Source organism: Perissodus microlepis, chromosome 12 (genome assembly GCF_051167445.1).
Source record: "Perissodus microlepis isolate ML-2025 ecotype Zambia chromosome 12, ASM5116744v1, whole genome shotgun sequence".
NCBI classification, from domain to species: Eukaryota; Metazoa; Chordata; class Actinopteri; order Cichliformes; family Cichlidae; genus Perissodus; species Perissodus microlepis.
In genome coordinates this window covers 14,597,741-14,624,416 of record NC_140472.1, presented here as the reverse complement: position 1 = coordinate 14,624,416, position 26,676 = coordinate 14,597,741, and the positions used below count along the sequence as shown (strand labels likewise).

At 38.9% G+C, this 26,676-nt stretch overlaps 1 protein-coding gene across 3 annotated transcripts in view; it reads right to left on the bottom strand.

Annotated features, from left to right (window-relative positions):
- LOC146375972 (GDNF family receptor alpha-2-like) overlaps positions 1-24,291 on the bottom strand; it is a 66,645-nt gene extending 42,354 nt beyond the window's left edge. For all 3 annotated transcript variants that reach the window (XM_084946009.1, XM_084946012.1, XM_084946011.1), the window contains exons 1-3: positions 23,639-24,291; positions 22,022-22,378; positions 7,035-7,121 (exon numbers count right to left, since the gene is read on the bottom strand). In XM_084946009.1, the coding sequence (XP_084802135.1) occupies positions 7,035-7,121; positions 22,022-22,378; positions 23,639-23,690 (496 nt within the window). In that variant the 5' untranslated portion in view covers positions 23,691-24,291. The remainder of the gene's footprint in view (positions 1-7,034; positions 7,122-22,021; positions 22,379-23,638) is intronic.
- Positions 24,292-26,676: the final 2,385 nt, after the last annotated feature.

Sequence of the window (26,676 nt, the reverse complement as noted above, 5' to 3'; positions counted from 1 at the left end):
GCTTACTGTCAGCCAAAAGCCAACATCAAAGTGACTTAAACCTGCATTCTAAGAAATGGCCACCAGGAGGAGACTGCTCTGGTTACAAATAAGTCAAGTTGTATGGCTGTCTACAGGAAAATTACCCCTCTGCCCACTTCTTCTATAACCTCAAATGGTAAATGGCCTGTATTTGTATAACGTTTTACTTAGTCCCTAAGGACCCCAAAGTGCTTTACACTATATTCAGTCATCCACCCATTCACACAAAGGTGATGGCAAGCTACATTGTAGCCACAGCTGCCCTGGGGCGCACTGACAGAGGCGAGGCTGCCGGACACTGGTACCACCGGGCCCTCTGACCACCACCAGTAGGCAACAGGTGAAGTGTCTTGCCCAAGGACACAACGACCGAGACTGTCGGAGCCGGGGCTCGAACCAGCAACCTTCCAATTACAAGACGAACTGCCAACTTTTGAGCCACGATCGCCCTTGGTGATAAAGATAAGATTTCATGATGAGTTTATGGTCTCAGTTGTCTTTCTGAATACAACGTGCAGGGTAAGCTTCATCTTGGCTGCCCTACCTTGTGACTGACAACCATCTTTTGTTCGAGGGGGCTTCAGTACATGATATGTGACATCGCAATAATTATGTCCACCTTAAAGTATCAGCAAAAACTGTCAAAGTCAAAATATGCATTTTTGTGATGAGGCATGCTTATAGCCTGTCACGTTACAAATTAGTACTAACCTATAATCACCATCCCTCTTTTGTGATGAATGGTGCATGGCAGCGGAGGAAAGGAGGATTTAGTAAATGCCACCATACTGCCATCACAGCAAAGAGACTGGTGTTGACAAGGACACTTTATTCAGCCCGAGATGCAACTGTGCTGAGCACTAAGGTGATGAAACATTGCTGATGCAGGTGCACAGTGCCAGCAAAGCCAGGGCAAGAAGAGCACAATTCATCTCTGTGTTTCTGATGAAACCATACTCGAGTACATTGTCATCACTGTTGCTGAAAAAGAAATATGGACAGGCAAAAGTATAGTCACTGACCTTATTTCAAGGGACAGATCCCACAGGATTAAATTTGCTATTTGCTCTTTGTCTTTTTTGTCTCTGTGTGTACAATGCAAGCAACCTGCATGTGCATATGCAAAATCAGGCTATATCTACACAGTCCCATTAAAAGGAGCAGCTTGTGTGAAATAGTTTTCCAGGTATCACTCGGGGCAATGCAGAAACAGTCTCCATATGTTCTGTTTCATTTTAATTCAGTGTGAGTGCATATAGTAGTACAGAATTCTTCTTTTATTCTAGCACTACTTATGTCCCTTATCTCCCTTCCACACAAAAACTTTTAAAATAGCAGAGATTATTTTTCAATTTTCTACCTTTCCTCTTGGAGGGTGTAGATTTCCCTGTTCTCATCTGAGAACAATCCTAACCAGATATCATATATTCCCCAAGTCTCTATATAGTTGAACATTTATAGACATGATTATGAATACTTTTGTTTGGTTTAGCAATCAAAGGGAGAAGTATTTCCATAAAAGAAGTGTGTAATTACTTATCTGTTTGCCTGTGGTTTTCTGTCAGTGCCACAATCAATTACCCTGCCCTCAGAAATGATAAATAATGAGGAAAGCTTGCGGCTAAACAGATTTTGGAGAGCAAATCCAATATTTCACCTTGAAGCGAGTAGAGGAAACAGCTGAAGCAAAAATGGATAGAGTAATGAGTCCCTGTTGTATCTTAATATGTCTAGGTGCATTGTACTGTATTTTCTTTCAGGAAGGGAGTTGGACTTGTAAGCTGTTAACTTTTCTTTCTTTCTTTATTCATTCATTTTTTGTAACCTTGCATGTTTTATTATGTTTTTGACAAAAAAGAATTAGCTCACAACAAGTTATCACTCTTAAAAGTACATTACGGGAAAATCTCTCCACTAGATGTCAGTGATTTGCAGACCCGTCAAATGAGAGTTTTTTTTTACCCCTCAATTCAGGTGCATAATCCCAGCTACGGTAGCTGCTGTAGGACAGATAACTCTGGCTGTTGTTCATCTGCAGTGAAGCTGTCAGTCTGCAGTTTACCTCAGCTGTCAATATGTGTCTATGCCAATTTGCTCTCGAGGCTGTAAAACTTTGTGGAAGTAGTCCAATACGAGTCAGTGAGTCAGTGAATCTCACTTTTGTCCACTAACAGTGACACTGAGGTGATTTGTTAAGGATATCTTAACAAGAAAACTTTTCTGTAGGTAAGTGCTGCTGTTCTTTCCCCTGTTAGCTGCTGTTAGCCTCTGTTAGCCGACATTAGTAAAACTTTCTTTGAAGTTGCTCTAACATTGTTGGACTCTGACACTTTCTCATACAATGTGAGAATGTGATCATACGATTTATACGATTTTTAGGATATCTGAGCCTAACATTAGCTGGAATAATGTGAGCTTATAACCAGTTGTTTGTTTAGTTAGCTTGTTGTCAGCAGTCTGGCAGATGTGAGGATTGCATGTCTAATTTGCTCAAAATAGGTAACTGTCATAATATTGGGAATAAATAAGTCTGTTTATAAAAGTTTTTGAGTATTACAACCCTGAATTCAGTTCAGGAAATGAGGCTTTAAGTGAGGAAAAAAGAAGAGGATAAGATTTTATTAAGATGGCGGTAGTGTTGTCTTTTTTTGTATTTTTGGACCCCCTTCCAAGATTAAAAAAATATAGGTATGATCCTTCGTATCCTAAATCAAATTGAAATTTGTACCATCTTCTCTAGCTACATACATGAATCACGATTAGGTGGAACAACAATGTCTATCTTCACCACTGTATTCAAGATCGCAGGGCAACATCATGGCTTCCACAGACCAGCAGTCATTCCTCACTAGTGAAATAATTTTAAATTTATGAGAATTCATCAGTTAGTTAGAAGACATAATTAAAAACTAATCAATGTATATTTAATTGTACACTATTATTATTAATTAGCCATAAGTGACAATAAAGTTGTTTAAACTGGGAAATTCTCAAGCTAATAATAATTTATATATGTATTAAAGTCACACTGTTTTCATGGTGTGAGCTGAGATTGGTTATTTCTACTTCCAACTGTGGTTAACATCACAATTAGTAATGAGTCTACATGACTTGAATGACAACACTGTGTACTCTTTGAGCTTGAATCAAAAAACATGAACACAGAGGCGGATTTATATGTACTTGGTTATTATTATAGACACAAACAAATATTGTGGGTTTCTAAATTACAATAATAAAGCTAATTAAAACAGAACCGTGAATATTAAACAACTAGGAAGATGGCAGAAATGTGATGGCCATGAGCCTGGTTTTTTTTTTCACTTTCTTTGTGTTTTTCTCTTTTCTCTCTTATGATTCCCTGTGTGTATCTCCCAATTTGTATGCATGCACCCTGCATGTCTCTTTTCAGGTAATTCCTCCAAATCTTTTATATATATTTATATTTTTCATTAAAATTGAACATTTTCTTCAGTCTACGTGCTTTTATATTTGGCTCCTCTTGCTTGAACAATGAACTAGATATGATAAACATTTGGTAAACAAAGTTATTTTATTCAGCAAACAAAACTCTGAGTTTCATTTGACTTCAAGCAAAGCATCATGTAACAGCTATGTGTAGTGTCAGCCAGTAGGCTGAGCCCAATTAACAGAGCACATGTTTATGCTGATGCTGGATGTTGATATTCTATTTATATCTTATTTATGTTTTTTATGAAAAACATTCACATGCTTTAACAGACTCACACAACAATCAGACTCAATTTCATGATTCCTCATGTCGGCAGTTTTTAAATGAATGATGTTTAAGTAAACAAAATTAAGTACCTTGTAATGATAAAGAGGAAAATGACAAACAGTGGGATGAGTGAGGAAGTAAATCAAAAAGCTAATTAATGGAATTGACACGCAATTCCATTAATTATCACTCAACTGAATAGTATTTCATACACACACACACACACACACACACACACACACACACACACACACACACACACACACACACACACACACACACACAGACACTACAATGATTTAAAACTTCATTTTTTAATGGCAATTTTCTTCAGTTACTTTTTCCTTTGCGGTATTTTTGCAAGTTCAGTTCAGTTCAGTTTTATTTCAAACATGTGCCTTCACAATCATTACAAAATGTCATTCCATTCTTTTGTTTGCAAAGGAGTAGGCAGAGGTATACACTTATTAGTCCCTACCTCCTCAAATCTTACCTCTCATTGATATAATTTTCTTTTAGCCTTCAATTAAACAAACAACATATGAAGCAAAAGTGAAGCAAGGACAAAACAAACAAACAAAACAAATAAAGTGGTAACGTTTGCAGATTCACAAATTATGAGACAAACAAACTAAAACACTATTACGAACAACATTACCGCCCTGGGTTAACCCTGTTTTCTTCATTCTTATATTTGTTAAAAATGTTTTTTTATATTTCATTTTAAACTGGTTTATGTTGTTACTTTCTTTGGTTTCTTCTGTTAGACTGTTCCATAATTTAATTCCTGCTTTAGAGATAGACATACTTTTTAGAGTTGTTCTAGCACTTTGTATTTTTAAATTCCATTTCCCTCTTAAGTTATACCCCCTTCTCAGTTATTCTGTACTTCATACCACGATTAGTGAAATTTAATGCTGTTGTGACCTAAAGACATCCAAAGACCCCTTATTCACGTCCCCCCCTTTTTTAAACTCTTATTACTAAATTTGAACTAAAATGGCATTACTCTTTGCATGTAATTGATTGACTCTTGACTCTCATATCGACATAGTTTTTTATTGTCATTATGGTATCATAAATATGACTACCTTTTTAGCTTTAGTTTTCTAACATTTTTTACATCAGAAAGTGAAGCCAAGCCTGAGCAAAGACTTGCAGCATTACTAGTATACTTTTTGATGTTTAATTGATTCCGATCTCCCATTATTGATCCCACCACTCTGACAAGTGTTATTATTTTGTTTTGCAACATTCTTCTTTTTGGTTTCGCCTTTCACTATCCCTAGCCAACGAACTCGCACAGAATTGTTGGGTAGCTTTGTATAATATTGCAACATCTCAACCTTAAAATATACTGCACTGAAATAACTGCTGTTGTGAATGTGTGCTATATAGATGAAATTAATATTTAATGGTATTTTGCCTATAGGAGGTGCAAGAACAACATAAACTGAAAATATCATAATTCAACTGTCATGAGCTTGATTTCATTTTTTTTTAATCTAAAGCCAAACTAAAACCAATAATAAATCAGGATGACTTTATAGAACCATAAACATATGTGCATGTTTCAGTCACATTTTCTGTTATTCAAGTAACAAATTTTGAGGTTTGTGCAGCCTTGGCAGAAGTATGCATTTTCAGAATTTTTTAGATGTACTTAAAACAGGGAAGGCAGTTTTCTATCATCTCTAAAAACTCCAAACTAATCAAAGCCAGCACTTTTATATATTCTGGTCTCCCTTTTTCAATATATCAAACAAACCTATTTTCAAAAACAAGTAAGGCACTACTGATTTAAAGCTAAGGGGATTATGCAAAAAGCGTGTCTTTCTTGTACCTCCCAGTTATAAAACAAAGGAAGATACATCAGCAAAGAGAAAAGGAAAATGTGCAGTCTTCAGTGTTCGTAGATAGCTTTTGGCTAAAAAGAAAAAAACCCCCGAAAAGGAACATAATCTGTAAATTTCTGTCAGAACTGAATGAAAGAAAATGACTGAATTTTCAAGTGAGTGTAGCCTATAGCTCCAGCATTAAACAGAAATCCTTTTGTGTCCAGTAACGTCTATACTAATACATGCTTCTCTGCAATGCATTTATTATTATATCGGTGTCTTTTAAGATCTGCACTGATTACTGATAGAGTGGCCATAGTAACTAGTGCATTAGAGAAGCTAAAGCTCTTCTGTTGAGGGCCATGCTGTTTAATTAGTAAACCAAAGAGGAAATCAAACTGAACGCACAATCAATAGCTGTGGGGTGGTGCACTGAAAGTGTATACTTTAGCACACACGGCCAAAAAAACCACTGTATGCTGGACAGCTTAAACAATAAGCACCCAATTTATCCAAAGGCAAGGACAGATAACTGGTAGATGGCCAATGAGGAACGAGTAGCCCACTGCACATTTTTTAGGCCCTATTAAACTTATATTGCATTCTCTCCAGAACAGCTATTAACGTAACATTTCCAGTATTATTATTATTAGACACCAATCAGGAACCACAATCATTCAGTGTTCTGCATTCTCAGCCAGGACAGGTGGCTCACGTATGTCCAGTTATAAGTCAGTCTCTTTCTTGCATGCGCAACATGCACACCTACACTAATAAATACTTGTGAGCACAAAGTTCACCAAGTAAACTGTGAAGAGACCACCAGTAAAACATTTGTAACAACAAACCTAAAAAGACTTAAATCAACCTGATCTAGAATGGACATTTTAAAGACGCTAACAAAGGAAAAGTGGCTAAAGCTATCCAGCGCTCAGAGTCAGCCAGAAGCTAGCAGCCTCTGTATGAGCAAAGGATCAAGGATCAAATAAAAGTAAAAGGAAAATTATAGAAACAAGTAAATACAGAGGAATTGTGTGCCTGGTGAAGTTAGAAACATACTGGAAAATGATGTAACTGATGTAGCTGACATTAGTTTTGTTGTACATATCTATTGCATATACACTGCTTTTGTTAGGTAATGATGGGTGTACAGAAACTCCAGTATTACAGTTTTCAGTTGTTTAAGTAAGAGAAAATCGTGCATTTCGGGAGCTGTTAAGTTTAGTTTAGTAAATTCTTTTAATGTAAAAAATAATATTTGGGGTTAAAGAAAAGTAGATTTTTGTTGCCATATGCCATCATCATAATCATAATCAAAATCATAATCAACAAACCTGGCATGTTAACGCTTAAAAAAAGAAATAAGAAATCAAAATCCCCTAAGAAATGGGCATTATTATAAATTCATCATTTTGTTAAGATCAATGCTGTGATACCTGAAGAGATGGAAGCCAAACGGCTTGTGTCAGGGTGCCAGTTGGGTGCAACAGGTTCATATGGAGATAAGTCTTCCATGTCTTCATCTAAAACAACAGTAAGGATGAAAAAAAAGATTAGTTATTGCTCAAAAAGACCACAGCTCTACAATTAACTGAATCATCAGAAAATATACAATACATAGGAATTCATCTTACCCCCAATAACACAGAATATACACAAAATAAAGCAAGATTCAATCCATATCTCAAACTTTACTGACTCACACAAAGAACCACTAACAATAAACTCTTTTGATTTGATTTTAACAGATATTTGAAAGCATGGCTTTGATTTAAATGTAGCATTATCCTTGAGCAATATATTTTTGACCAACAACTGTTTTACACATTTTTCATCCTCAACAATGATTATGTTTCTCAATACTCATCTTTTCCATGTATGGTCATATTTTCATATTCTGTTTGTGGATGTGCTAAAATAATTTGGGGAAGGAATGCAGTTAGGGGAATAACAGGAAACGAGCATATTCCTTCCTCGGTCACTTCAACTCAACGGACTATGCTTAAAGAGAGTTAATGAAAGAAAATGTTACTGCGTCCAACTGCCAAGAACATGATTCCATTTCTGAGAATCTCTAAGAAAAGGGAAAATTGATGTGCAGTAAATATCATAAGATAATGACAAATTGCTTCCAAGCTCCAAGAATGTTTACTTGTTTTGAATATTGTATAAAAGAAAAAAGGTCTTTATCTTTGGTCATTCCCCTGTGGGGGTGGCTCAGCTCCTCTGCAATAAAGGACATTTCTCTTGCAAGATTGCATCTGTTGCTGTTTTAATTTTTACTTAATATATTTTCTGATTCTCCACGACAGGAAAAGAGATGTTTGTCATCATCAAATTCTTTGCTTGTGGAGCATTTGTGCCTGCTTTGGTTTGATTTGGGGGAGCAGCTGAAGGACTAAAGCATAAGCAATGCATCTTTCCTGTTAACAATGTGTTGTCTGAGCTGTTTTTATGAAAATAAATAAATAAATAAAAAATAAAATTAGCACTCAACTGACTGAGTCTCTCCCATGTGCCTGCTTCTCTGTAGGCCCTAATCCCACATTTAAAATTCATAGCCATTCAGTGTGATTGAGACAAACCCTCCAGTGTGTAATAGCTTTGCATTCGGATCCTAACAGAAACACAGTGAGGGTGTTATGAGGAAGGCTTGGGGGCCTGCTGCTACAAATGAGAAAATCCGTAACCTGTTGGTAAAAGACTACGCTTCTAGGACAACCAATCAGTAGATCCAATCAATAGATATGGTGCATTTTGTTTATCAGCACGCTCTTCGAGCATTTCAGAAAAATGTGATACAATCTGAAAAAATGCTTTCAGCTAACTGCTGTGATAATAGGTAAGACTATTGTAGAAAGCTGTGTGTGTGCGTGTATGCCTGTATGACATATTATTGCTATTACTGAGGTATTTATGTCTTCTTTGCACAGCAAATTATAATAAGCAATAAGCAATAATTCAAATGATGATAACCAGAAGGTAAAGTGACACAGTGTTTATCACTGTTGCCTCACAGTGAGAAGGTCATTTCCTCAAATCTGCCAGCTGCCTTGGACCTGTCTGGACTCTGGAGTCTTTGGAGTAGATATTTAGTCCAACTTTCAACATTTTAAATTGGCCGTAGGTGTAAATGTGAGCGTGAACGGTTGTCTTTCTCTCTGTGTTAGCACTGTGATGGACTGGCATCCTGTCCAAGGCATAAACCCACCTCTAACCCTGTGACAGTTGTGATAATCTCCAAACCCCTCGCTTGGATAAGTGGAAGACAATGAATGGATTGATGGTCAAGAAAGTGTATGAATCGTTGGATAATAATAATCAGCAGACAGCAATACAACCATGATAACACTGGCTTTGTGATCATATCCATTGGCATGAAAGATAAATTTGTTAAACCCTCACCCCTTAGCAAAAATATGTGCACATGCACACAGATTAGCTAAATTTTAATAACAGGGAAAAGCTGAATTACTAATGGGATTTTTCCTCCATTTTTCTGCAGATTAAAGACCACCCCGACTCAGACCAGTGCATATCTGCAGTCACTGCTTTCTATATATGTCTGCATGACCCCTCTTCATCAGAACTGGCAATCATAAGAAAAAAAGAGTAGCTCAGCCGGCCACTTTTTGAGCACACACAGCTATTGACATGTTGCTCAGTTCAGGATCTCACATTTGTTTGAGAGAAAGAAAAAAGTGCTGGGGGGGACACACAAAGAATAGAAAAGAAAAGATGCACAAAATTGCAGAGGAAGAAAGAAGCAGCACAATTGGGGGCAGAAAACCCTTTGAAAGACTAAACTACCTAAATCCTCAAAGTGTCCATACAGAAACACATATTCACTCTAAGATAGATAGATAGATAGATAGATAGATAGATAGATAGATAGATAGATAGATAGATAGATAGATAGATAGATAGATAGATAGATAGATAGATAGATAGATAGATAGATAGATAGATAACATGGAGATAGAGAACTCTAAGTTCTGCTTTCCGATGTACTGTATGGTGTTTTTTATCCACAGTTGCATCACTCACAACTCTGTTCATGCTTGTCCTTACATTTCTATCAAGACAGAAGGACTCGGGAGATTCCAGAACTTGAGATCTCGCAGTATGTCTAATTACAACAATTACCTTCAAAAGCTATAATGCTCTGAAGCCTTTCAAGAGTTCAAGACTACCACCTACACAGCAAACAACCACCTTTACCACCCTTCCATGTTTTTTTAGCAGCACCTACCGCTATTGTGCATTTAAAAAAAAGAAGAAAAAAGAAGGAAATAATGTACAGAAAAATTGAATGCTTTGCACTGAACAGAGCCAAATGGAAAAAGGCATGTCCTATCTTTTGCCACAAGCAAAACAACTTGTTATTAGGTTGCTTACTATTTTGTTCAGGCAGCTTCTTACATTGTAGGAAAGCTTCACAGGCAGCCGAGAGTCAAGCCATTTTAGGCACGTTAAATTTTACAGAGTGTGTCTGTGCAGTGTGTACTGTACTGATCCTATAAGGGCACTCACAAAGATCAAGATCCACCAAGGTCATTTTTAAAAGCGATCTGAATCTACGACTAAATTTAGTAGGATCCTCTTTGGCTTATGCTTTACCTTCATGGCTCATTAAATTCACTTGGACAGGTTTGTGTAATCTTACTAGGAACAAACAGACAGAAAGATGGCTCTGATCGCATACATCCACCTCAGCTTTTGCCTTGGTGGAAGAATAATGTGAACCCACAACAGTAGCTGCAGCTAATGGATGGTACAAGCCGTACTAAATCATAAAACTGCAAAACACAATATAATCTCACACACACCCTTAGGACTGAGAAATCCCACAGCAGGAGGCCTTGTTGTACTTAAAGAAAACTGCTCTTTGACAGTCACCCTGGACCCAATTACGCATTCATCAAGTAATAGAAAATTCCTCCCAGCTGTTTAGTGATCAGATGTTTTTTAGCCGCAGGGCAACAAGTTATCGCTGTAATTAAGCCTCCGTTTGACTTCATTTGCTCTGACAGTATGGAGCATGAAAGACAATCAGCCCTTCCCTAGTTACAGCATGAGAAAAATAATGCCTTCCGGTGGGTTCACAGGGCTGTTAGCTGCCATAAGGGGTCTTACAAAGCTATTAGGTACATCACTCTTTCTTTTCATATACATTATCAATGAAGTTGAACTCTTGAGGTGGAAACTATCCTATGGTTTTTTCGTGACATTCTTGGCAAATGGTTTATGGCTAGAAGCTAGAAATCGTTCACCATCTGTTTTTAATGGTTTCCCTTTAGTTATTGTCCATCAGTTTAATATTCATTTCACCTTGTTCTCTGTTTGTGTTGCAGGAAACACCCATTTACACTGCACACATATTATCTCCCACTCATATAATAAGAATATGCAACAAAACTATATCTTAGACTAATTGCAAACTCATTGCACGGCCTGGAGCACAGTTGGACGTCTTCTGCAGAGCTCTGCAGGCTGCTGCACATGCTCAGCTTGCATGTAACCAAGCCTCTGCTGTCAGAGCTTGAAAAGTTTGTAAATGAGCTGTCTGTGGAGTTTAGGCGTGCCAGCCTGGGCTCCTTACATATCTTAGAGAATACTTTTATAAATTAATAAGAAAAAACACCTTTTTAAATCACATTATAATAAAATGCATTAATATTTCCTCCTATTATGTGTTCATCTCGACAAAGACAAGTTGTACCACAAACGCATTTTTTAAAAATTGCACTTAACAAAACAAAAGTTGAAGGGTATATTCTGTTAACAGCTCAGCTTTTGAAGTTATGTTGACATTTTAAACTCAATTTCGAACCATACAAATAGAATATTGGTATTAGCTCAGAATAATATTTCAAGTCACAATTTCAATCCAGCGTGGCGTGTTGGGCAAATATAGCTAAAAAAAGAGAGAGAAAAAAATGAATGTTGAGTTTTTTCAGCCTTCCCTTTGGCTATGTGAATGCAATGTTGATAAAAAAAGCGTTCCACTCTCACTTACCTAAATCATCCCTATGCTTGGCGCCAGGTGCTAAATGTTGAATATTGATAGGGAAAAACAGTGACTAATCCTTTCACACACTTTGTAGGTGATACAAGTTCCAATTTTACAATAGTAAGACTTAAATACTCAATATGAAGCAACATAAATACTTACTGGAAAGATATTTAGAGCTGCTGTATAGACAATCTGGTTATTAAGTATGGCTATATAAAACATACGACTCGTTTCTTCTGCTTTAAATTCCTCTATATGGAAGATAGAGGGAAAAACGCAAGTAGCTATTTTATGAGCAGAGTTAAAGGCGAGCGATAGAGAGAAAAAGAGGCCTCGTAGTTGACTTCTATGATGCGCATTCATTCAGCACCTCTGTGAACCTTTCTGCAGGAGTGAGTCTTAATGCCCACATCATGACAGTATTCAAAGAGCAGAAAGCCCCGCCACTCACTCCCGCCTCTGATAGAGAACCTAGAGAACTCACTCCGCTATAAAAGGCTAATCTAAACCCCACTACCCGGCCCTCATTTCAGCTGCACTGTCACACTCTATACTAGGCTCAAAGTGAATGGGAGTAATTTTCGGCCAGTTCACCTTACAGTATAGAAAATCATTAGACAGATTTACCAGGACAAACAGTGCCTGTTTTGTCATCCTATTTTACTGATCCCTTTCACATTTGGGGATGAAAGATGCTAGGGGAGAAGGAAGGATGAAAAGGACAAGGAGGGGAAGCTGTGAATGACCGTATTGATCACACACAGGATCTATCGACAGGTCCCTTCCTCTGATGATGAAGCGGCTACCTAGTGAGTACCGTACGGGTCTCCAGCTCAGGGAGGGAGAAAGCAAAGAGGACACATTCAGCATGCAAGAGCCTGCTCGCCGTATACCCTGACATGCAGGGCAGGCTGGAAAAATGTTCTGCTTATGACAGTGGATGGCTAAGGTAATGGCCAGTGACTGCCACCATTGCTCATAGTAATGATGGTTTCACCCAGGAATACTGTGTACCTGTGCAACCGCCACCCCCCTTCCTCCTGTAGCACCCTCCATGACGCTCTCTCTCTTCTTCTCACTCCTTTTCCGTTTCTCTCTTAAGTTTCCTTACTCCCTCATTATTTATCTACCATCCCGTCCTCGCTTCTTGCCCTCGCCTCCTGTCTTTTCTCTTGCTCTCTCCATTACTCCTCTTCACCACCGAAGTCTACCATGATGTCCACGGCATTCTCACACTGTCCATTTCGTGTAACGTCCCACAGCATTAGGGGCCGCCCTGTGGCATTAGAATGATGTAGCGACATATTAAGGAAGTGACCTTTGCAATGCTGACGTTCATAAAAATGGAGAAAATAAATCACTCGGCAAAATTGCGGCATTCTCGTCATTTCATGTAAAGACTCGTCTCACAATGAGCTGGAACAAACTAATGGAGCACTCCTTCCTCTCACTGAAGAGAAAGTTAGCTAATTAAATTGCTATGAATGATATTCACAAAGGCTCCTGCTTTGAGGGCCAGGGCGTGATTTCACAGCTGAGGCTGGGGAAAAAATGTGTATGTTAGAGGTATGGAACTTATTGTTTAAATCTTCAATTGTGCAATATTCACACGAGCCCCGGAGCATAATTGAGAGCCACCTATGCAATATTCCCCTGTGTAGCAGCCAACAATTCTTTCTTAATTACTTCTTTTATGGATTCAAGAGTCCTGCTCAGATTCACTCGCCTTGCACTGACACGGGCCCATTCAGAGCAGAATCCATCCATTATCCATTAAGGACAGTTGCACTGACGCATTGAATTCAGCTGCCATCTTTTGTGAGAAAACACAATTAACATGACACCATTTACCCTACCACCGATGATTAAAAAAGATTTTCAAGATTTTAAGACAAACGGAGGCAGACTAGAATAATGGGAGATGTGGCAGTTTTTTCCAACTCAGGAGCATTTCTAAACTCAAAAATATCCTGTCATCTAAAGACCTGGAAACTGTTATCCATGCTTTCATAACGTCACGTCTTGACTATTGTAACTCTCTCTATTTAGGCATTTGTCACTCAAGCCTGAACCGCCTGCAACTTGTTCAAAATGCAGCCACAAGGCTCCTGACGGGTACTAGAAAGAGAGAGAATATTACCCTAGTACTCGCATCTCTACATTAGCTACCAGTTAAACATAGAATCGATTTTAAGGTTTTACTATTTGTTTTTAAAGTTCTCCATGGTTTGGCTCCAGGTTACATTTCAGATCTTCTTAGCCTGCACTTACCCACTCGATCTCTGCGCTCCTCCAGTCAGATGGTTTTATCAGTTCCACGCTTCCAGCTCAAATCTAGAGGGGACAGGGCTTTCTCCATTGCCGCCCCGAGACTCTGGAATAGTCTTCCCCCCTTCATAAAATTCTCTTCATCCTTGGAAGTCTTTAAATCGAATCTCAAGACCTACTTATTTTCCAAGGCTTTTGGATCTCTTTGATATCTTTTTTATTTTGTCTATTTGGTCTCTTATCTTATTGGATGGTGTTGTATGTGTATATACGTTATGTTCACATATGTGTGCTTGTGTGTGAATGTGTACAGTTTTGTATATGTATGTGCATATTTGCATGTACATTATATGCTATATACTCTTACATGTCTTACAATTCTTTTTTAAAATGTTTTCTTTCTATTTTAATTCTTTTATTATATTATCCCTCTGTTCAGCACTTTGGCCGACACTTGATGTCTTTTAAATGTGCTATATAAATAAAGATGACTTGACTTGACTTGGCCTCACATTCTAGCTTCATGGCCTTGTTATTCCACCACATTCACAAGGGTAAGGACATGGTGTGAAAAGTAAAATGTTTCAGAAGTGTAGTTAAACACCCGCTGAGATGTGTCAGCTTGCGGATATTTCAAGAAGACACATCAAGCAGCACTAGATGACGGTTATGAATCATATTGTTGTCACTTTGTCGAGGCACTTTGTATGTTTTCTCAGCCTCGGCACACTTTTTTCTCACGCATTGTCAACTTTGAAACACTGGTCACACTCACTTGGATTGTAATTTACAGTCACATCTCATGGACACAGAACATACTTCAGCTTGACGGCCTTTCCGTCAGGCTATCTCATGGTGAGTCTGGGTTTGACTTGGTCAATGTTTAACTTTAAAGTCTCTGGGTATAGTGTCAAATACGTCAACATTTTCAGTTTTAAGGCTGACAGAGCTATGTGAGAGAAGTGCGAAAGGGTGGATGTCGCACAGTTTAACACTGAGGGCTAAAGCATGAACCCCATCATCAGTCTGAAATAAGTGGCAGCACAAACCAGACATTACACTTACTGACTGTTGTTGCTTGGCTACTGGTTAACTAAAAAAACAAACGAAAACATCCAATATTCCCTTATTGTCCTCAATGAATCCAAGGTGAAAACATAGCAGCTGGTGTTTTCTTTCTTTTTTCTTTGTTAGTGAGTCTACATCGTTATTACAGGAAAAAACATCATCACACAGATACATATTTTTGAATGTTTGAACAACAGAGGAGAAGCATCAAATATCACCCACAGTAACATTTATTAGACAAAAAGTACTATCACTGGCTACCATCTGGATTTCCAGGATTTCTGCCATAATCCAGAGCCGCACCAACATTTGATGGCTTCAACTGTCAGTGATGAAAAACGTGACCTTCGTTGGGAAGCTTGTTTTCTCCCACACAAACCAAGGTCTTTTGATGGCTTTGCCTCTGCACATTTTACAGATAACTGAAGGACTTAGGTAACACAAGAAACAACATAACTGTGTCAAGTTTGAGGACCAGTTATGCTATTCCCTAAATATGATATGATTACTGAAAATAAAGTCCTAAAATTTCTCAAATTTCCTAAAATTTTAGGAACCATCGTGAACACGCTTTCACTATGAATCTTGGAAGTTATTAAATATGTATCACAAATCTAATATCTGAATCTGCAGCAGCTTTACTGTACAAGATTTTTGAGATTAATGAAAAGTCCAATGTAGTCAAACAAAATAATCTTCAATACAAGAGATAGGCAGTTATGAAACCAGATGTAGAGAGCAGTAAAAGCCCCAAACTGTCAGCACTGTAAGAGATTTGTTGAAAATAAGCACAATGTATCAATGCTTGCTGTTGTTGTAATTAATGAGGTCTACATTCTTTATGCTGATGCCAATACTAATTTCTCAGGGAGGTGAAAACACACACACACTTTTAGAGGCATATTTTTTTTCTTTTGTTTGTTAAGCCACTTGACATTGACCTATGAATCACTGAAGCATAGAAAACTCACCTCACTTATGCGATGAAGCAGTGCTGTGTCTACGCACAACAGATAACTTAGCAAAGAACCAGTTTTTAGACACTTCCTTACTAGCAGCCTGTCACAAAAACACACAGTTTGTTCCCATCTCTTTACCTGAATCTACATCAATGTCGAAGATAACACAGTTTAACAGACATAAAATTATATTTTGGTTGCAAAAGTACAGAAATTCTGTCTTAGCTGATTTCCACTCCCTACACTGTATAGTGTATATTATCTTTACACTAGACTGTATACAGATGGCATAGGGGTGTAATTCAGTGAATTAATCTAAGCATCATCAGCTTAAATGCAAATTAGTCTACTACATTTGATGTAACCCAATACTGGCCATAAGGACCACAGCCACTGCACCATAAAAATAAAATACATAATAATAATAATAATGGATTGCATTTATATAGCGCTTTTCAGGACCCCTCAAAGAGCTTTACAATGCCACTATTCATTCACTCTCACATTCATACACTGGTGGAGGCAAGCTACAGTTGTAGCCACAGCTGCCCTGGGGCAGACTGACAGAGGCGAGGCTGCCATATTGCGCCATCGGCCCCTCTGGCCATCACCAGTAGGCGGTAGGTGAAGTGTCTTGCCCAAGGACACAACGACCGAGACTGTCTGAGCCGGGGCTCGAACCGGCAACCTAAAGTCATAATAAATTAGAGAATGCTAATGAGAGAATGAGCTGAAATACACAGAATCAGTCCCCTGAAAGTCAAAGTGCTTAACAGTTAGAAAGTTAAAATTCACACAGAAGACGAAGTTTCAAAGCTGGAAAGTAGCTGAATATCTTTTAAACGTACATAGGCCTGACTAATGACAAAAATAATGACAAAAAGTCTGAATGAATATTGAAAGCTCATATTCTTTAACCACTTGAAGAGTGGAATTATGTGTTTTAAATGTCTAAACTCAGGAATCTCAAATAAAAAACAGAATAATTGTCTGTTGTGTGTGTGTGTGTGTGTGTGTGTGTGTGTGTGTGTCTGAGTGACTGCGCACACTCTCACACACCTTTTTCTTTTTTACATTGTTTTCAACAATTGACTTAACAGGTAGCTACCATAATTGTTAATCCATCTAAGACCTACGTGGAAACCATCCACACAAAATACAGTTTAGGCCATATTTATCTGGACAGATAAAAACACACCATTTTATCTTATGTTATGTTTTCATTGTCTCTTCGTTAGTCTTCATTATCTGTATGAAGACACGTTGGTTTCAGTGGTTTGAGCTCCATTTCGTCTCACATTGGTACAAATTCTTACATATTAGCATATCTTGGATAGATATGCTGCTAGTTAAAGAGATTTCTAAAAAGAAGAGATTATAAAGCATGACTGGGCCTCATATAGTTCAGTCAAAGCATCTTCTGACTATTGAATTCAGACTTCTTTAACCTGATCTCTGTCCATTTAGATCCAAGGTAGCTGCATACGGCCCAGCTTTGATCTCAAGCGTTACAATGGCCTATCTTTCTTTAAAAGTAAAGAGGTAAACATTCACATTTAATAACCAAAACATGAAAAGCATGAAAATGCTTTAAGATGTAAGTGCAATTTCAAAAGTATGTCTTTGCCTGCGAAATAACGTCGCAGCACACACATTTAATAGATTACAGAGTTTCAAAAGTGTGGATGTTGGGCAGGCACACTGTTTTCATGCTGAAGTCTTTTTCTCTTTGACTGCATAATCTGCCATTCTAGAAAGAGACGTTCACATGTTTGTGTCTTCATCTCAGTAACACATATATGCATGGATGAAATGATTTTTATCTATTTCGTACACTTTCCCAGCAGCAGCATCTCTTCATTATCTTTATGTCTGCAGACATGCTTCTTTCAGTGGTTTGAGGTCTGTTTTCTCTCACACACACAGATATTTTCCACACACATCAAAAAGGTTTTTCACATATCAGCGATTTGTGTGTTTGTGTGTGTATGCTTAAATTTTGTCCACACATTCATGTGTTGTAGAGGCTAAATTTTAATAAGTTTAGTGGTTCTGTGACTTTGATGCTGAAATTTGCATTTGGTGGTTTATGGTTTCCTGAGGACTAACTGACAGCTGAGAGTGAAACAAAAACAATTTTTAGTAGATTTTAAGAATGTAAGACAAATGCAAACCAGGTAGTTTGCTTGATATTTCAAATAGTCTACAAGGAAATACCAAAACTCCAAAAGTGTGGGTATATGGGCTCACTAATAGATAGTTGCTGCCATTCAAGTTGAACAAATCTCCAGCCACTTTCTGCCAAGGCCTGTCTAGAAGCTCACTGGGCATCAGTAGCTCTACTAGGGTTACACGTTCTTTGAGACATGTTGTTTCTCACCAATTCACCTATTTGTCTGCCTATGCCTGGCCACCATACTGCTTCTCAGGCATGACCGTTGGGATGACCAATTTGGAGTCTTTTAGCAACAAACCATCATGGACAGTGAGTAAAGCTCTTCCTGGCTAATATGCTTTTGCTGGGCCTGAGTGTTGGTTGCTGTCTGGTCAGCCTCTCTGGCACAAGGACACGATCTCTGCACAAACGATGTCTTCTTTGAGCTATTTTCTCAGGTTTGTAGGTATTGCTCTGGTATTTTAACACCAACAAAGTGATTCCCAAAGAGCCAAAAACCTGACATATATATCGACATGTTGTGCGGGTTAGGGTTAGTTACAACAGTGACAGTCAAAGATCCCAAACATACTGTCAATGCAGTAAAAACATACTTGGACAGAAAAAGAAAACTCACAAGTGAACACTATCAGTCATGGATTGGCCTCCCCAAAAATCTGGATCTGAACATTATTGACGCAGTATGGGATCCTCTTGACAGAGAATGAAACAAAATGCAACCTGCATCCAAAAAAGCTGTGAATGTCCTTCAAGAAGCCTGGATATCTATTTCTGAAGACTACTTAAAGAAATAAATGACAAAAAAAAGCTTGCCTAAGAGAGTTCAGGCTGTGTTGACAAATAAAGGTGGTCTTACCAAATATAGACTTTCAAGCTTGTTAGAATTGTAAAAACTCTGCTTTTGTCACTGTATTTCATGTATGTCTGCATGTTTCAATAAATCCCAGCACCTATTTCCCATTTTCCAAGCAGTTCCATATCAGAGAACCTGTTGGTAGGGTAGACCAACTCACTCATATAGCTGATAAGCAATAATACTGCTATGATCTATAAAGTACAAAGATAAAACATTTCCCTTCAAGGCATTTACAAGCTTTAGAAAATGCAACTGACTCAACAGAGTGAACAAAATGCTTTTTGGTTACAAATATGTTTTATTCTGGTGAGCAGTAGAAGAAAAAACTCCTTGTTCTACGTTAACCTTTTCAAAGCAGCTACTTACTGTAGATGTAACTAAATACATCCCTGGAATTACTTCACAGACACTCGTATGGAGGGCTAAAGTAAGTAGGGGGTCACAGATCCTAGGCTGTGCATCAAACCACTGTCAGGTATTGGGATCACGAAACAGTCTTTTGTGACTTAAGACCACACATTTAATTTTAAATTATATACATATAATTATATTTATATATTTACAATTATATATTGAGAAGAGGTCTTTACTCCCAGAAAGCTGGGATGGTGGGTTAACCTTTCCTGAGGCAGTGAAGTATCTGTGGGAGGTTTGTGAAAGGAGAGCAGGATGTTGTGTCAATCCCAGTCCATCCTTGGTCCTCATCAGCTTTCTCTTCACTGATAAAATGGTTTAGCTCTCAAGCCTGCAGGCCAGGTTCATGTCCCTGGCTAACACAGTTCATGCAAAACATAGCAAATTCTAGCTACAATAAGATTTCTTTATCGATTCCTACACTTTCTGAGATATAAATATATATATATTGACCTTTGTGTATTGACAAAGTATTAAACACATTCTCTATGCCGTATCCATGCTCATCACATCAGTAGAAATTACACAGCACTTTAAAAATCTCATCTCTCTTCCTGTTGGCCATTCATATCCTTTGACCTTGTCTAGCTACATTTCTTTGAATCCAAGTCCATTTCTATTCAGATGTTTCTCTCTTCTCCAATTGTCTCTCCGTATTAATGCAGCAAAGAAATTTTCCAAAGCTACATAACACTATAAGCTACATGACATCAAACCATCCTGTTTTATCCACACAGTTTTTAAGTGGTTTAGCACCACTTCATGAGGGTCTGCTGGGATTCAGCTTTTCGTGTTTGTTTCCAGAGATGGATGTTGTACACAGATTGTTTCCAGTTAACAAAAGCCTGCTTGACTGCACAATGGATCGTGATTAGATTAAAGCTGCACTGTAAGAGCTTTTTGTTTGCGTTAAAGCAGGTTTTATCTCTAAGGGTGACAGGACCAAAATGGGTCACTGCTGAAAGTATTCTTCAGATGCACATGCTCTATGAAGGACACACTGGAGGCATGGGAGGTCTCTATTCTTGACAACCCAGGCAACTTACATGACGCATTCAAACCCATTGACTGGTGCGGCTATTTGTTGGGGAAAGGAGAAAGTGGGGGCACAAATGAGGTGCAGTGGGAGAACAGAAAGATCATTACATTTAGAAAAAGAGAAGAAGACAGGAAGCGAGACACAGGGCCTGAGGAACATCCATGTCATCACATTTCCCTTGAACTCATGTCAGGGACCCTCTGCTGCCACAAGTCTGATGAAGTGTAACTGGCGCTATGAGTAGTCAGCCTGGCGAATCACTTCACAGATCACCACACAAAAGCCCAAAATGCTCAAAGCTCGGAGACTTTGAAATGTCTCCACCATTACCCCACGTGTCAAAACAGCTGAGTACGTTATGTGCTGCATGCTTACATGGACGCTTGGGATCTGCCAAATAGACTTTGATCACATGTATTAACAAATGTCACACTTGGGTTACGGTTCCCCTTTAGGCTGATCTCTAGGGTGGTGCATCTCCAGCAGACAGATTTGTCCTAATATAAGGCTTGCGTGCTTTTTACCATTGATGTGGAATGAGAAACACACTTTTAGTGACACTGGACAAGAAAAGCACATACAAAACTTTGAGCATATGGTAACTGATATAATCTGAGAGGGTATTAAGCTTCTGCACACGTCCGGCCTCTTTTCTTATGTTTTAAGAAATTAATTCTGTATGTAAACTTTGGTCAATTGCAGAAATCTTCAAATCAGATCTGTTGAGGTAATATAAAGTATTGTATAGAGGGAAAATGACCAAACAAGAACTAAGGCATGGCAGTAAAATGGGTAAACTGGAGGACATTCTGGTACTTTGACTGTCAAGTGATGTAAGTGATGTTTTTTTTAATTTTGTCCAATCACACTGGCGTTGGCCTGAGAGGGGAAAGATGTAGGTAGGGCTCTCTGATTTTATATTCTGGTGTGGATTGTTTTTCTATGTTCTATTTCTGTGTATCACAACTTTAAAGCTTTAGGTTTAGGATATCTCAAATCAAAATCCAGGAAGCTTGTCTTAAAAAAGGGGTTTCAACAAATCAGCCTTTGAGTGTGATTTTATGTCCCACAAAAGTGGACACATAAGGACCACTGTGCTATATGATTGTAAAGTAATTACAAGGTAAAATGGAACACTTTAGGTGAAAACCAATAAGTCTACCATAACATGTCCATCTAATGTAATTCCATTATAGCTCCATTACATCTGAGAGGGTGTGGAAAGTAGGAAAGCATATATTTTTCATCAGGGGCTTCTGGGTATCCCTGTAAGAGGGCGCTGGGGAATAGGGCATCAACAGTGGGTGTGGTTACTTCTTGTCTTTGCTCGGAAAACAAACTAACTGGTACTCGACGTCAGTAGATTCATAAAAAAATAAATGTCAGAATCCTCTAGACTGTGAGTCACATATATAGCTATCAATGAAAGTCTGCTGCATATCATTCACAGGATAATAAACAGCTGCTTTTACTTGCATCTTGCTGTACATGACCACAGAGCTCACGCAAAAGAACTGAAGGTGGGATAAGAGGGGCACTGTAGACCTCTATTATATTGCTCACAAAATGTATAGTTAAAATTTGGTAGTATGAATTTTGTGAGACCTTGAAAGCACCTGCCTCCTACCTTCATTGCGTCCCATGTTTATAGACCAGTAGATCTGTAGACACTGCTGCTCCGTCTTCAAGGACCTCTTGCAACGGCAGTTATACAGAGGGCTAACCAGCAGCACTTCCAGAGCAGCCTGGCACTCCCTGTTGTTATCTAGCATGGCATCTTTCTCCTTGCCCACAAGGCACTGGCGCATCACTCGGTACCAAGAGCTGCACTGAGGGTCCTGGTTACACATTTCACTTGCCTCGATGCAGTTCACCCATTCTGGCTGAGCTCCAGGCCCAGATTTGATGCTTGAAGATCCTGGAGCACTATTAGCCAAAGACACGGGCAAAGCTGAGGGAACACCCCAGGAACCTGCTGCCTCATCTATGTGGAGAGAAAGAAAAATATGTGGTGGTAAAAACTGAATGGTGACCGGGAAACTGCAAATTAATGTTTGGGGGTTTAGTGTTTTATGTGTGCTAGTATCTGTCTATCTATCTTCATGCTTTATCCTCTGTTCCATTTATGCAACAAGTTGTATGTGGGAACAAACCAGATTTGCAGCCTATTGTAGGCCCATACCTGCCCAGGCATCTTTTAGCAAGCCAGTTAGTTATTCCTCCGGTGCACATTGCTCATACACTCCTCTATGCAGTGTTTTGCTATGTCTCGTTTACTTTATAGTGGATTATTTACGTGCTTACAGAGACAGGTTTTTGGTGCATATAATGCAGCAGAAGAGAACTAGACTCAGATTCTTATTAAATCTAACCAAAGGAATATCCGATCACTGAATAATATCTAATTAATCATGCCAAGGACTACGCTTAATTTGCATCTAGGTGAGCAGAAAATGAGCTTACACAGAGTAAACAGTAATCCACAGAGCAAGACTCCAGTGTTGCCATTTGACAAGAGTTTGAGATTGAAATGCACCTTCACACACGAAGCGCAGTACACAGAGTTCTGGTGAAATGACAAGAGAGACCCCTTGTGGGGATGTTGTGCATTTAGATCAGGGGAAGAACAACATCAGCCGGAGAGCAGCGGGTCAGAAAAGACTTACATAAAGTTAAACGTTAAATTATTGTGGGGCTGTCAGTCAGCCCGTCAGGTATGTCATTTAAATGCGAATGCATGCGTTTGGGGGAACATACTGATAATGCTAGTGTGATCATAATGATGGTGATGACGATTTGTGATGGTGGATTCCGTCATGTTCAACCAACTAGCAAAATATATATATATTAATCTTGTGCAATATTTATGGCTGACTGAAAGCTGTGATTTCTCGTTACAATAATGAGCTCTTCTTCCACTGTGGAAGCTGTGAGTGTGCTATGTGGGCTGCAAACGACTCACTCGCATAGACCAAGTTCGGTTTGTAGCTTTGGGTGAAAATCGAACATAGTCTAATCAAAATCAAACCCAATATAAGAAGAAAGCCATCAGATACCAGCTATACATAATTCATCTTTATTTTTATTTTTAAAGAGGGGATTACCTGCTGTTCTACAACAACTCCAGTATTATTATTATTTTTAAAGTGGTAAAATAACAGAAAATCCCTGCCACAGTTGTATACATCATCACTAATGTCCTAATGTGCACGGCTGAGAGTGATTCTCAAATGGAACTTCTTACCTGGGAGCAGAACAAGGGTGCAGACGCACATCCACACAGTGACAGACTTCATTTTGGACTCAGCCGCAAGAAGGATGAGTTGTGCTAGAATTACACGAATATTTCCACCTTTTCAAGGATTAATTCCCCTCTCCGGATCCGTGACCCAGGCGCAGGATAACAGTAAAAAACCCTCATTAAAATTTTAAAAGAAACATGCAGCTCCGAAAATATCCTCGAATCCCCAAAAAAGTAATCCACAATTTTATTTTATATCTTAATAATGGACTAATCACGACAAAGGAAAGAATTCCTTGACACTGGGAAAAAAAGATCAAATGGCATTCAAACAAGCAGTCAATCCGTAAGAGCAGTTACTCAGGGTCCGTCTGCGCTGCGTTCATACCGACAAACTACTGAGACTTGATCTCTCCGCATTATAAGAGCTGCCCGCTCCAGTTGGCCCTTGTAGACAAATTGTCCCTAAAACAGTCCTTAAACTGGCGCAAAGCGGTCTGTGATAGCTATGTCAGTATCTCTAAGGAGGCAGAAGAACTCATCTGAAAGTGCTACAAAACGCTGACTGGTTTTTTCCCCCTCACCGGTGGCTCCCTCAAAAAGCTGCGCGCTCAAGAAGGGAGGGAACGCTTCTTTTCCACTGACTGCATGCGTGTCGAGGCATCGCAGCACTTTATAAAGCGGGGGCTCCCGTGGGCCAGCAGAGGGCGCTGCTGGTGAGTGATTTCACTGGAAGGCACGCGGTCATAGAGGACCATAATTAATGTTATCCCACAGAGCAATTATCAATATTCCTTTAACCTCTGGTCCACGGTATGTGAAATTATAGGGACCTCACCTGAGCTGTGTGGTATGTCTTTGATTCCACGTGGTGCTACAGGCCCCAGTGTTTAAAAGCGTATGCTTTTAATGCAACAATGAATGCGTTTCATAATATCCCTCTTACACGAATACCATCTTTTTTCCATAAGAGATTCTTTACAGTTCTGTTCAATGTGCAGCTGAAGGGAAGCGAGGCCACAACTGCAACTGATCAAGGAAAGAATTATGAAGGAATAATAAATACCTTGGCTTTTTTCAATCACAGTAAGGCAGCCAGCACACAGGGAATCTTTTATTCAAGAATTTTTGCAAGGTCACCAGGTCAATTCATTTTTTTGGCTGACATCTAGGCTTGGGTTCTACAAACCACAGAAATTTGAGGTCTGATTTTTAGGATTTGGGATCAAAAGGTGGACGCTGCAATGATGATGAGAATGTCGCCATTCATTTCAACACTTCACACCATATCTGGGTTTTTTCCGGAGAAAGATTTGAAAGGGAAAATAACCACAATGTCTCGTATTATAGTCATGCTCTGAGGAAATAGCTAAGCGCACAAGCAGCAGAATCTGCCATTTTACAAAGTGGCTTCACATTAAATAAAATGACTTTGTTGTGCATCATCGCCTAAATAGTGCCCATAATGTCATAAATCTTTACAAATCTTGAAAACAAAGTCTCTATTTAGAGGTTGTGACAGTGACAAACTGCAAGGCCACTGGCTCATAATGATGTCTGACTGTCATCCCAGGCTTTCATCCAAGAGGGAAAACAGCTTGCCGTTATAATGGCAACATCAGCCTCATTCTGCCTATATCGGCCCGGGCTTATTCTCATCTCTCGAGTATGAAGTCGCTGTCATTATGAGGACACTGTAAGGCATCATCCACCATCATGAGTATCCAGAAACTGTCCTGAATTAGAGCTGCAGTGGCTGCTGGAGACTATTCCTCAAATGTTTTTTAAGTGGAAGTGTATATTTCATCTTAAAATGGCAACCTTTTGCCTTTCGTGCATCTATTTCAAATACCAGAGCAATTTCATCCCTTTATTTTAGCTGAGAAGCAAACAGTGATTTCTCACCAAAGATCGCATGCATAAACTGGATGAAGGCTACAGTTTCTTGAGTAGCAGGCTCGCGAGGACGAAGGCATTTATAATAAAACAAAAAAGGCATGAAATCAAGAAAGAAACATTAGCAGTGGATGTACTGAATAAAAAAACAAACGTGAAGTCTTATTGAGGCTTCATATTATGTCTATCCACAATAGTGCAATGTGGATAAATCCTCCCCTCGCTTTCTTTTTTTCTTCTTCTTCTTGACATTGCATGATTCAGCTCCTCTAGGGGTATTTAATTGCTCCATTCTGACTTCATAAGGCATTTGCAATTTTATCGTGGTTTTTTTTACACAATTGCATGCGTCTATAATTGTGCTATCTTTTATATAGGCTCATACTTATATGCAGTGCAGAGCGAGAGAGCATGTAGACAGATGCGTGCAGAGATGTGCGTAATCTATATGTCAAATAACTGGGCTCCCACAACATGGCTCAAGACCGTGAAGATGGAGAATGACAAATCTGGATATAGTAGACATGGTTCTCACTACTGAGGGAAATCACTCCCTATCTTTTAGAAGTGACTCTAATATGGTGAATATAGATGATATCATTATGAATTCATGGGATATGAAATAATGATACAGATAACACTCAAAGTTAAGGCAATAACTTGTGCTTAGTGAGACAGCAAGGGGGTTCAGAGTGAGTTACTGCTTACTCTCGTGGGTCAAATAAGAGCTCAGAGAGTTGAAAGCTGTCACCTTGACAGCAGGGAAGACAAACTTGAATGCTAGCATGTTTGTTTATCATGTTTAGTGTCCTCCTAATGACCGTTGGGCTCTACCCACATGAATCTGGCACATTTGGCCACCAAAGTGTAATCTATATTGTACCTTGAATGAGCCATGATGATGATTTTGTCTTTGTCATTTGGTAAATTGGATGGAGATTTGCTTCAGCTGCGTTTTTGGTTAATGAAACATTTAACCCAAGATTCATTTGAGTGCAAAGGTCGCTGGATCACTCTCTGCTGGTCGCTGCCGGTGGAGTGAGTACTAATAAAGTTGAGCATCTCTTATGCTCACACTTGCACGCACGTACACAGGCAGGCACTCGAAAAGGTTAAGCATGACTGATTAGATTAGGAATTATAGG